The sequence below is a fragment of the Bos taurus genome, chromosome 23 (genome assembly GCF_002263795.3).
Source record: "Bos taurus isolate L1 Dominette 01449 registration number 42190680 breed Hereford chromosome 23, ARS-UCD2.0, whole genome shotgun sequence".
Lineage (NCBI taxonomy): Eukaryota > Metazoa > Chordata > Mammalia > Artiodactyla > Bovidae > Bos > Bos taurus.
The window spans coordinates 12,163,137-12,176,117 of NC_037350.1; the positions used below are offsets into that span (position 1 = coordinate 12,163,137).

Below are 12,981 nucleotides of genomic sequence, written 5' to 3' on the forward strand. Positions count from 1 at the left end.
ACAGATTTCCTCTTCTTGGACTCTGAAATCACTGCGGATGGTGACTGCAGCCACGAAATCAGAAGGCAACTGCTTCATGGCAAGAAAGCTATGACAAACCTAGACAGTGTGTTGAAAAGCAGAGACATTACTCTGATGACAAAGATCTGTATAGTCAAGGCTATGGTCTTCCCAATGGCCACGTACAGTTGTGTGAACTGGACAGTCAAGAAGGCAGAGTGCCAAAGAATTAATCCCTTCGAACTGTGGTGATGGACAAGACTCCTGAAAGTCCCCTGGACAGCAAGGAGATCAAACCAGTCAATCTTAAGGGAAATCAACCCTGAATACTCACTGGAAGGACTGATGGTAAAGCTGAAGCTCTAGTATTTAGGTCATCTGATGTGAATGGCTGAATCATTGGAAAAATCCCTGATGCTGGGAAAGATTGAGGACAGAAGGAGAAGAGGGAGTCAGAGGGTGAGATGGCTGGATGGCAACACTGATGCAATGAACACGAGCTTGGGCAAACTTTGAGAGATGTGAGGGATAGGGAGCCTTGGCGTGCTGCAGTCCATGGGGTCACAAAGAGTCAGATACGACTGGGCGACTGAACAACAACAATACCTTATTTTTTGTGCTATTTCTTTCATTACAAATTTTAACTTTAAAATAAAATGAGAACAGTAAACCATAAGGCAACTGTGGTGGAGAACAATGTGGGGGAGGCAGTCACGGCTCACCAACACCTCCACCTGTGGAAGGTTAAGACACAGTGTAAAATATTCTTATGTTTTATATATAAATATGCATATTAATATTGTGTGTGTGCATATACATACACACACACATTAATCTTTCAGAGACCTATTAGAACTTAAAAAAAAAAACAAAACGGGAAGCCTATTCAAGATCCAGATGGCTCTTGAACTAAAGTATATCCTCTGGGGGATGTCACCAGTCTTACATTTTAAAATCACATGATCCTACAAATCAAGCAATACTGGATTCAAGTTCCCTTCTTAAGGCAAACCAAAACAAAATTAAAACAACAACCAAAAGTCCAGACATGAAGACTATTAATAAGGTCTTTTAGTACCGGGTTTCATACTCAGATATGTTTGGTTCATATATAAAGTCATCTACTAGAGTTGAAAATGAGTTTTGATTCCATATAGCCTCTTTGGACATTATCCTGTAAGTCCCTAACCAGAACAAACTGAGACATGAGTCGAAGGTTAAGCCATATCCAGGGAGAGACCTGGTCCTTTCCCTCCACAAATTGCATCTAGTCATTTTGGTGCATCTCATCATCAGAAAATCCAAACAAACACCTTGTATAACTTTGTCCCTCCCTTTCTTTCCACCCCCTCCTCTCAACATTTAGAGGCAAGAACAGAGGAGGATCTTCACTGAAGTTACTGGGATCTCCAATGTACCAAAACACAATTTGCACATGTATCTTCCATTTTAAAAGTAATAAATGACAGGGAATCTTCTTACCGTATTGACCCGATCATGTAGGGCTGTGCCAGCTGAACCACAATCGCACCACTTCCTAGCTGATGACACGTATAACCAGAATCCCAGTCATAGTTCTTAGTGTCCCCATTCAGCAAGGCATTTCGGCTCCGACTGACTCCTTCAATCACACTGGCACAATCGGCGATTGTTGCAACGTTCTCCATGGGAACTGTGAATCCAAAACAAGATTCAGCATCAAGAAGCCAAATATATCCCAGTAGTTTGCTACAAACAAAATTAATTAATTACTATCAATGATAAAACAAAAATTACAGCATATTGACTACCTCAAGATATGAACACATTTAAAACACATACCAAACAGTTTCTTAAAAAGTTGAACCTAAGGCTGAAACAAACCAAATCATATGCGACAATTAACACTAAAGAATTTTATTATAAAGAAACATGATACCCTATAAAATACAGAATGGATACAAACACTACAAAATATTAGTACAATGGGAAACCACACAGTGATTGAGATTAATAAACCACAGCCATATCCAAATGGATGAATCAAAAAGCAATGCTGAGTGAAAAAAAGCAAGGCACAGAAAAACACAGTGTAGGATTTCATTTACACAAAGTTTTTTAAAATGGCAAAACTAAAAATACAACTTGTTTAGGGGTACATATACAAATGTAAGATAAAAAGGAAATCCAGGGAATTATTACACAAAATTTATGCTCACTTGTATGTGAAAGAGGAATATGAAATCTTTGAGGGACCCCTACCAATGTGTCTAAACATTAATTGATTTCATTTCCAAAATGAAATCCTGGAAGGGCTTCAACTTTTGGTCTTATTCTATTCTCAAGTGAGGCAATAGGTACATGGGCACTTGTTTTATTAATATTCTCTAAACTACTCGTATTTATTGTTGTTGTTGTTCAGTCGCTAAGTCATGTCCAACTCTTTGCGACGCTATGGACTGCAGCACGCCAGGCTTCCCTGTCCTTCAGTATATCCCAGAGTTTGCTCAAACTCATGCCCATTGAATTGGTGATGCCATCCAACCATCGCATCCTCTGTCATCCCCTTCTCCTTCTGCCTTCAGTCTTTCCCCAAATCAGGGTCTTTTCCAGTGAGCTGGCTATTCGCATTAGGAGGCCAAAATATTGGAGCTTCAGCTTCAGCATCAGTCCTTCCAATGAATATTCAGGGTTGATTTCCTTTAGGATTGACTGGTATGACCTCCTTGCATCACAATTTGAAAGCATCAATTTTGTGTTGCTCAGCTTGGTCCAGTTCTCACATCCATATATAACTACTGGAAAAAACATAGCTTTGACTATACGGACCAAATGGTGACTACAGGCAGGAAATTAAAAGACTCTTACTCCTTGGAAGGAAAGTTATGGCCAACCTAGATAGCATATTGAAAAGCAGAGACATTACTTTGCTGACAAAGGTCTGTCTAGTCAAGGCTATGGTTTTTCCTGTGGTCATGTATGGATGTGAGAGTTGGACTATAAAGAAAGCTGAGTGCTGAAGAATTGATGCTTTTGAACTGCGGTGTTGGAGAAGACTCTTGAGGGTCCCTTGGACTGCAAGGAGATCCAACCAGTCCATCCTAAAGGCGATCAGTCCTGGGTGTTCATTGGAAGGACTGATGTTGAAGCTGAAGCTCTAATACTTTGGCCACCTATGGGAAGAGCTGACTCATTTGAAAAGACCCTGATGCTGCAAAAGATTGAGGGCAGGAAAAGAAGGGGATGACAGAGGATGAGGTGGTTGGATGGCATCACCGACTCAATGGACATGAGTTTGAGTAAACTCCAGGAGTTGGTGATGGACAGGGAGGCCTGGCGTGTTGCAGTCCACAGGGTTGCAAAGAGTTAGACACAACTGAGCGACTGAACTGAACTGAACTGATATGGACCTCTGTGGCAAAGTGATGTCTCTGCTTTTTAATATGCTGTCTAGGTTTGTCATAGCTTTTCTTTCAAGGGAGAAGCATCTTTTACTTACATGACTGCAATCACCGTCTACAGTGATTCTGGAGCCCAAGAAAATAGTCTGTCAATGTTTCCATTTTCCCCCCATCTATTTTCCATGAAGTGTTGGGACTGGATGCCATGACCTTAGTTTTTTGAATGCTGAATTTTAAGCCAGCTTCTTCACTCTCCTCTTTCACCCTTATCAAGAGGCTCTTTAGTTCCTCTTCACTTTCTGCTATTAGAGTGGTATCATCTGCATATCTGACGTTGTTGATATTTCTCCTGGCAATCCTGACTCTCATTTGTGATTCATTCAGCCTGGCATTTTGCATGATGTACTCTGCATATTAGTTAAATTAGCAGAATGACAGTATACAGCCTTGATGTACTTTGTTTCCAATTTTCCCAACCAGTTTGTTGTTCCATGTTCAGTTCTAACTGTTGCTTCTTGACCTGCATACAGGTTTCTCAGGAGACAGGTGAGGTGGTTTGGTATTCCCATTTTTTAAAGAATTTTCCACAGTTTATTGTGATCTACCCAGTCAAAGGCTGTAGCGTAATCAATGAAGCAGAAGTAGATGTTTCTCTGGAATTCCCTTGCTTTCTCTATGATCCAACAGATGTTGTGATCTCTGGTTCCTCTGCCTTTTCTGAACCCAGCTTGTACATCTGGAAGTTCTTGATTCAAGTAATCCTGAAGCCTAGCATGAAGGATTTTTAGCCTAGCATTACCTTGCTAGGATGTGAAATGAGCACAGTTGTACAGTAGTTTGAACATTGTTTGTCATTGCCTTTCTTAGGGACTGGAACGAAAACCGACCTTTTCCAGTCCTGTGACCACTGCTGAGTTTTTAAAAAATTTGCCGACACGTTGAATGCAGCACTTTAACAACACCATCTTTCAGGATTTTAAATAGCTCAGCTGGAATTCCATCACTTCCACTAGCTTTGTTCACAATAATGCTTTCTAAGGTCCACTTGACTTTACGCTCCAGTATGTCTGGCTCTAGGTAAGTGACCACAACATTGTGGTTATCTGGATTTTTTGCACAACTCTTCTGTGTATTCTTGCCATCTCTTCTTAATCTTTTCTGCTTTTGTCAGGTCCTTACCATTTCTGTTCTTTATCTTGCCCATCCTTGCATGAAATGTTCCCTTGATAACCTCCAGTTTTCTTGAAGAGATGTCTAGCCTTTGCCATTCCATTATTTTCTTTTATTTCTTTGCACTGTTCACTGAAGAAGGACTTCTTATCTCTTCTTGTTCTCTGGCACTCTGCATTCAGTCAGGTACATCTTTCCCTTTCTCCTTTGCCTTTCACTTCTCTTCTTTCCTCAGCTATTTTGTAAAGCCTCCTCAGACAACCACTTTGGCCTTCTCATATTTCTTTTACTTGGGGATGGTTTTGGTCACTGCCTCCTGTTAGGAACCTCTGTCCATAGTTCTTTAGGCACCCTATCTACCAGATGTAATCCCTTGAATCTATTCCTCACCTCCACTGTATAATCAGCAGGGATTTGATTTAGGTCATAGCTGAATGGCCTAGTGGTTTTCCCTACTTTCTTCAATTTAAGCCTGAATTTTGCAATAAGGAGCTCCTGGTCTGAGCCACAGTCAGCTCCAGGTCTTGTTTTTGCTGACTGTATAGAGCTTCTCCATCTTCAGCTGCAAAGATTATAATCAATCTGATTTTGGTATTGAACATTTGGTGATGTCCTTGTGTAGAGCGGTCTCTTGTGTTATTGAAAAAGGGTGTTTGCTATGACCAGTGTGTTGTCTTGACAAAACTCTGTTAGCCTTTGCCCTGCTTCATTTTGTACTCTAAGGCCAAACTTGCCTGTTACATGCCAGGTATGTCTTGACTTCTTACTTTTGCATTCCAATCCCCTATGATAAAAAGAACATCTGTTTTTTGGTGTTAGTTCTAGAAAAGTCTTTTAGGGCTTCATAGACCCAGTCAACTTCAGCTTCTTCAGCATCAGTGATTGGGACACAGTCTTGGATTACTCTGATGTTGAATGGCTTACCTTGGAAATGAACCAAGATCATTCTGCTGTTTTTGAGGTTGCACCCAAGTACTTTGGACTCCTTTGCTGACTATGAGAGCTACTCCATTTCTTCTAAGGGATTCTTGCCCACAGTAGATCATCTGAATTAAATTCACCCATTCTCATCCATTTTAATTCACCGATTCCTAAGATGTCTTGGAGAAGGCAATGGCAACCCACTCCAGTGTTCTTGCCTGGAGAATCCCAGGGATGGGGGAGCCTGGTGGGCTTCCGTCTATGGGGTCGCACAGAGTTGGACACGACTGAAGCAACTTAGCAGCAGCAGCAGCAAGAATCTACATTCAATCTTGCCATCTCCTGCATGACTACATCTAATTTGATTCATGATCTAACATTCCAGGTTTCTGTGCAATACTGTTGTTTACAGCACCAGACTTTCACCACCAGACACATCCACAACTGGGCATCATTTCTGTTTTGGCCAGCCCTCTTCCTGGAGCTATTTCTCTGCTTTTGCCCAGTAGCATATTGGACACATTCCGACTTAGGGGGTTCATCTACCAGTGTCGTATCTTTTTGTTTTTTCATACCGTTTATGGGATTCTTGAGGCAAGAATACTGAAGTGGTTTGCCATTCCCTTCTCCAATGGACCACATTTTTGTTACAACTCTCCACCATGACCCATCCGTGTTGGGTGGCCCTGCACAGCATGGCTTACAGCTTCACTGAGTTACACAAGCCCCTTCACTACGACAAGGCTATGATCCATGTGATCATTTTGGTTAGCTTTCTGTGATTGTGGTTTTTGTTCTGGAGGTTATGGGACTGTAGTTCTTACTTTGTCTATATGCCCTCTGATGGATGAGGATAAGAGGCTAATGCAAGCTTCCTGATGGGAGGGGCTGGCTGTGGGGAATACTGGGTCTGACTCTGGCTGGCAGAGACATGCTCAGTTCAGTTCAGTTCAGTCACTCAGTCATGTCCGACTCTTTGCGACCCCATGAATCGCAACACGCCAGGCCTCCCTGTCCATCACCAACTCCTGGAGTTCACTCAGACTCACGTCCATCGAGTCAGTGATGCCATCCAGCCATCTCATCCTCTGTCGTCCCCTTCTCCTCCTGTCCCCAATCCCTCCCAGCATCAGAGACTTTTCCAGTGAGTCAACTCTTCGCATGAGGTGGTCAAAGTACTGGAGTTTCAGCTTTAGCATCATTCCTTCCAAAGAACACCCAGGGCTGATCTCCTTCAGAATGGACTGGTTGGATCTCCTTGCAGTCCAAGGGACTCTCAAGAGTCTTCTCCAACACCACAGTTCAAAAGCATCAATTCTTCGGCACTCAGCTTTCTTCATAGTCCAACTTTCACATCCATACATGACCACAGGAAAAACCATAGCCTTGACTAGACGGACCTTTGTTGGCAAAGTAATGTCTCTGCTTTTGAATATGCTATCTAGGTTGGTCATAACTTTCCTTCCAAGGAGTAAGCGTCTTCTAATTTCATGGCTGTAGTCACCATCTGCAGTGATTTTGGAGCCCCCAAAAATAAAGTCTGACACTGTTTCCACTGTTTCCCCATCTATTTCCCATGAAGTGATGGGACCAGATGCCATGATCTTCGTTTTCTGAATGTTGAGCTTTAAGCCAACTTTTTCACTCTCCTCTTTTACTTTCATCAAGAGGCTTCTTAGTTCCTCTTCAATTTCTGCCATAAGGGTAGTGTCATCTGCATATCTGAGGTTATTGATATTTCTCCCGGCAATCTTGATTCCAGCTTGTGTTTCTTCCAGTCCAACGTTTCTCATGATGTACTCTGCATATAGGTTAAATAAGCAGGGTGACAATATACAGCCTTGACGTACTCCTTTTCCTATTTGGAACCAGTCTGTTGTTCCATGTCCAGTTCTAACTGTTGCTTCCTGACCTGCATACAGATTTCTCAAGAGGCAGGTCAGGTGGTCTGGTATTCCCATCTCTTTCAGATTTTTTCCACAGTTTATTGTGATCCACACAGTCAAAGGCTTTGGCATAGTCAATAAAGCAGAAATAGATGTTTTTCTGGAACTCTCTTGCTTTTTCCATGATCCAGCGGATATTGGCAATTTGATCTCTGGTTCCTCTGCCTTTTCTAAAACCAGCTTCAACATCAGGAAGTTCACGGTTCACGTATTGCTGAAGCCTGGCTGGGAGAATTTTGAGCATTATTTTACTAGAATGTGAGATGAGTGCAATTGTGTGGTAGTTTGAGCATTCTTTGGCACTGCCTTTCTTTGGGATTGGAATGAAAACTGACCTTTTCCAGTCCTGTGGCCACTGCTGAGTTTTCCAAATTTGCTGGCATATTGAGTGCAGCACTTTCACAGCATCATCTTTTAGGATTTGAAAGAGCTCAACTGGAATTCCATCACCTCCACTAGCTTTGTTCATAGTGATGCTTTCTAAGGCCCACTTGACTTCACATTCCAGGATGGCTGGCTCTAGGTCAGTGATCACACCATCATGATTATCTGGGTCGTGAAGATCTTTTTTGTACGGTTCTTCTGTGTATTCTTGCCATCTCTTCTTAACATCTTCTGCTTCTGTTAGGTCCATACCATTTCTGTCCTTTATCGAGCCCATCTTTGCATGAAATGTTCCCTTGGTATCTCTAATTTTCTTGAAGAGATCCCTAGTCTTTCCCATTCTGTTGTTTTCCTCTATTTCTTTGCATTGATCGCTGAGGAAGGCTTTCTTATCTCTTCTTGCTATTCTTTGGAACTCTGCATTCAGATGCTCTTATCTTTCCTTTGTTCCTTTGCTTTTCTCTCTCTTCTTTTCACAGCTATTTGTAAGCCCTCCCCGGACAGCCATTTTGCTTTTTTGCATTTCTTTTCCACAGGGATGGTCTTGATCCCTATCTCCTGTACAATGTCACGAACCTCAGTCCATAGTTCATTAGGCACTCTATCTATCAGATCTAGGCCCTTAAATCTATTTCTCACTTCCACTGTATAATCATAAGGCATTTGATTTAGGTCATACCTGAATGGTCTAGTGGTTTTCCCTACTTTCTTCAATTTAAGTCTGAATTTGGTAATAAGGAGTTCATGATCTGAGCCACAGTCAGCTCCTGGTCTTGTTTTTGTTGACTGTATAGAGCTTCTCCATCTTTGGCTGCAAAGAATATAATCAGTCTGATTTCAGTGTTGACCATCTGGTGATGTCCATGTGTAGAGTCTTCTCTTGTGTTGTTGGAAGAGGGTGTTTGCTATGACCAGTGCATTTTCTTGGCAAAACTCTATTAGTCTTTGCCCTGCTTCATTCTGTATTCCAAGGCCAAATTTGCCTGTTACTCCAGGTGTTTCTTGACTTCCTACTTTTGCATTCCAGTCCCCTATAATGAAAAGGACATCTTTTTTGGGTGTTAGTTCTAAAAGGTCTTGTAGGTCTTCATAGAACCATTCAACTTCAGCTTCTTCAACGTTACTGGTTGGGACATAGACTTGGATTAGTGCAATATTGAATGCTTTGCCTTGGAAACTAACAGAGATCATTCTGTCGTTTTTGAAATTGCATCCAAGTACTGTATTTCAGACCCTTGTTGACCATGATGGCTACTCTATTTCTTCTGAAGGATTCCCGCCCGCAGTAGTAGATATAATGGTCATCTGAGTTAAATTCATCCATTCTAGTCCATTTTAGTTCGCGGATTCCTAGAATGTTGACATTCACTCTTGCCATCTCTTGTTTGACCACTTCCAATTTGCCTTGATTCATGGACCTGTCATTCCAGGTTCCTATGCAATATTACTCTTTATAGCATCGGACCTTGCTTCTATTACCAGTCACATCCACAACTGGGTATTGTTTTTGCTTTGGCTCCATCCCTTCATTCTTTCCGGAGTTATTTCTCCACTGATCTCCAGTAGCATATTGGGCACCTACTGACCTGGGGAGTTCCTCTTTCAGAATCCTATCATTTTGCCTTTTCATACTGTTCATGGGGTTCTCAAGGCAAGAATACTGAAGTGGTTTGCCATTCCCTTCTCCAGTGGACCACATTCAGCCATGCTCAGTAAACCTTTAATCCAACTGTCTGCTGATGAGTGGGGCTGTGCTCCCTCCTTGTTAGTTGTTTGGCCTGAGACAACCCAGTCCTGGCACTGAGGCAGGGCTAATGGTGGCCTCCAAGGGGACATAGGCCAGCACGCACCTCCCAGGCCTGTGCTGCCAGTGCCCTGTCTCCACAGCAGGCCACTGTCGACCCACACCTCCATAGGAGACTTTCAAACATTCACAGGCAGGTGTGGCTCAGTCTCCTGTGGGGTCACTGCTCCTTTCCCTGGGCCCTGGTTCACACAAGGTTTTCTCTGTGCTGTCCAAGAGTCTCTGTTTCCCCCAGTTCTGTAAAAGTCCTGTAATCAAATCCCATTGGAATCTTCAACATCAGATTCCCTGGGGATTCCCAGTCCCTTTGCCGGATCCCCAGGTTGGGAAGTCTGAAGTGGGGCCTAGAACATGTATATGCTTATTTCACTTAAACGTAGCACATTTGTTTAAAGAAGCATTATATATATATTTTTTTCTTTCAGTATTTTAGAATTCATAAAGTAGGAAAACAATCCAGAACATGGAACCAATCCCTTTTCAGAATACACAGTTGTCTTCAGCCATGATGTGTTTCCCTTGTTTGTTTACTATCCTGAGCATTTCAACACATGTGCTCATCTCTTTGTTCAAGAACTGCTGCATTTTGAAACATCAGTTCTGTTTTGATTTCATGTCTCTATATATGCTTCAGGTCTACATCAACCTGTTCATTTATAAAAGTCTAGGGTTTCCACTAAATGATAGCTGTTCAAAAATGATGTAGATTCTGTAAACATTGGGAAGAGAACGGTGAAAGATGAAGGATCTTTTAAGTCCACTGGAACCTTTTTTGTGCATTTATTAGTGCTGGAATTTTCTTCATATATTTAATGTATTTAACCAAAATCTACAATTAACCTTAGCTACTTGCATTCAAGCTATGTAGCTTACTTTATGTCATTTTAAAGTAGATTGAAAAACAAGAGAATTGCTTATTAGATATACACTGTACTTTTTAGTATATTATACTCTATGCAAAGAGACAGGGTAAATAGTAGTACTATCATGCCAAAACATTTCTAACTGCATAATGATGGGGAGTAAATCATCTTCCATGTCCCTTCTAAGCAATGCATACACTTTCCAAAGTTGGGCACGCCTGTTCTCAAGCCCTCATCTCATACACCTTCACTGCTTGCTGTACTCTCTACAGATGAGGACAGCCATCCACAGATAAGGAAGAGAGAAAGGGAAGAAGGGAGTGAGAGAGGGACAGCCATCCACAGATAAGGAAGAGAGAAAGGGAAGAAGGGAGTGACAGAGGATGGGTTTTCTGGCCATGAATCCCTTGAGTATGAAGCTTAACTCTAAAGCAACAAGCAAAAACACTGGTGAAATAATCTGTGAGGATGGCTTCCTAGCAGAGAGGGGCTTAGAGAAAAGCCCCCATCTGACTTTGAAAGGAGAAGAAATAAAGGACTATATTTAGAGACTTAGTAAGGATACCTCCACCTCACAGAGAAAGAGAAGTATTCTGTGGTTTGGAAGAGAGAACTAAAGAAGTGCCACAAGATGCATAGTAAACTGAGCTGAGACATAAAATCACACTGTGGGTAGCTCAGGCTGCAGTAACAAGACAGCCTCCATTCTCCCAGTTGCTTAAACAGCATACATTTTCTTTTCACCCACAATATGCATTCAGTGATGATCAGCAAGGTGGCCCTCAGCATTGCATTACACAGGGAACCTAGTGACAGAAGCTTTGCACTGATTTTTTTTGTGTGCTTCTTCAATCACAGCAGCAGTGAGAAGAGAGTGAACTGGGCAGTGGTTCTTAAAACTCCTCCCCCAAAGCAATACACATCATTTTGTTGACTAAGGCAAGTCACTGAGCCTTACCTAACTTCAGAGCAGGTGGGAGAGAACTAACTTGCTATGTGCGCAGGAGAAGAAAGGGAATGTGTGGTCAACAATATTGACATCTACCATAAACAGTAAACCAGGATGCAGGAACATTCAATAGAGAGATAAATCCAGTTCACCGGTATAAAGTATATAAAATATTTCAATGTATAAATATACCAAAGGAACATTTAGACTGTTACCATTGTTTTCTTTGTGATTACAAACAAAGGTGTCTTCTTGTATACATAGGTAAGAGTTTCTTCAAGGAATACATAAGACATACACATGTATATATTTACACGCACACACAAATAGAATTGTGCTTGTGGCTCTGAGTCACTTCACTGGCAGGATGTCAGTCCTTTCTTGGTTAATGTATTGAGTTGAAATATTTAATCCTTTCCTCTACGTGATTTGTTCTTTCCCTTTCATGTTTATAAATTCTTTCCTACCCCAAATTTATAAAGATATCTTCCTATATTTTCTCCTAAAAGTTTTCAAATTTTGTTTTTCATGTTGGTTCTTTAATCTATTTAGGATTTATTTTTGGTATGCTATGAAATACGTATCTACTTTCATCTTTTATTCATAAGGTTAGCCGATTTCCCCAGCACCATTTAATGAACAGTTCGTCCTTTCCCCCACTAATTTATGTTACTTTAGTCATATATAAGGTTTTCATAATATCCGAATCTCTTCTTAAGGTCTGTACTCTGTTTCCTTAATTTGCCTAGCCTTGTGCCTTTACCATGCTGTTTTAATGACTAAAATTTTACAGTATCATAAAATCTGACAAAATGAATACTTCTTATTCCCCTTCTTATTTCCTTCAAAATTAACCTCAGTTAGTCTTGGTTCCTTCAGGAAAATTTTTCACTTTGTTTAAGTTTTCAAACATAGCAGCATAAAACTTTTCACAGTATGTCCAAGTATTTTATTTGTTCCTTTTCTTTCTTATTTGATCAGTTCTATACATGTTATTAGTGTTTTCAAGAAATCAGTTTTTTATTTTGTTGACTATTTCATACTTCACTAAATCAGTTCTTTTTATTATTTCCTCCTTCAGTTCCTTTGGATTTATTCTATTTTTTCCAAATATTTGAAGCAAATGTTTAACTAATTAATTTTTTTCTTTTTTTCTGATGAATGCATTTAAAGCTAATATTTTACCTCTAAATCCTGCTTTATCTTTAAATTTTGATATAGTGTTTTGAACAGTATTAGTCAGGTATGGTGTAGAATGTCCCTCCATTTGGGTGTTTTCTGATACAAAGTGTTTTAAAAGCTGATTGCATCTATGTATTTTCTAATTTCCATTAGGAGTTTTCTTTGATTTATAAATTATTCATAAGAAGGTTTTTTTTAACTTTTCAAATTAATTACATTGCAATATGGATAAAAAAAGTATATTCTGTATGATACAGAGTCATTGGAGAATTTGATGAAATGTGCTTTTTTGTGGTCCAGTACATGATTCTTATTAATATTTTACATGTGCCTGAAGAGAATGTGCTCCAAATTCTCTAATTTGGGAGATGTATGGTTCTAT

The 12,981-nt window shown here is 40.6% G+C and overlaps 1 protein-coding gene across 6 annotated transcripts in view; it reads right to left on the minus strand.

Moving 5' to 3' along the window:
* Positions 1 to 12,981, minus strand: part of BTBD9 (BTB domain containing 9) — a 413,001-nt gene that overhangs the window by 103,295 nt on the left and 296,725 nt on the right. For all 6 annotated transcript variants that reach the window (XM_024983455.2, XM_024983458.2, XM_024983456.2 and 3 more), the window contains 1 exon segment: positions 1,483 to 1,672. In XM_024983455.2, coding sequence (XP_024839223.1) covers positions 1,483 to 1,672 — 190 coding nt within the window.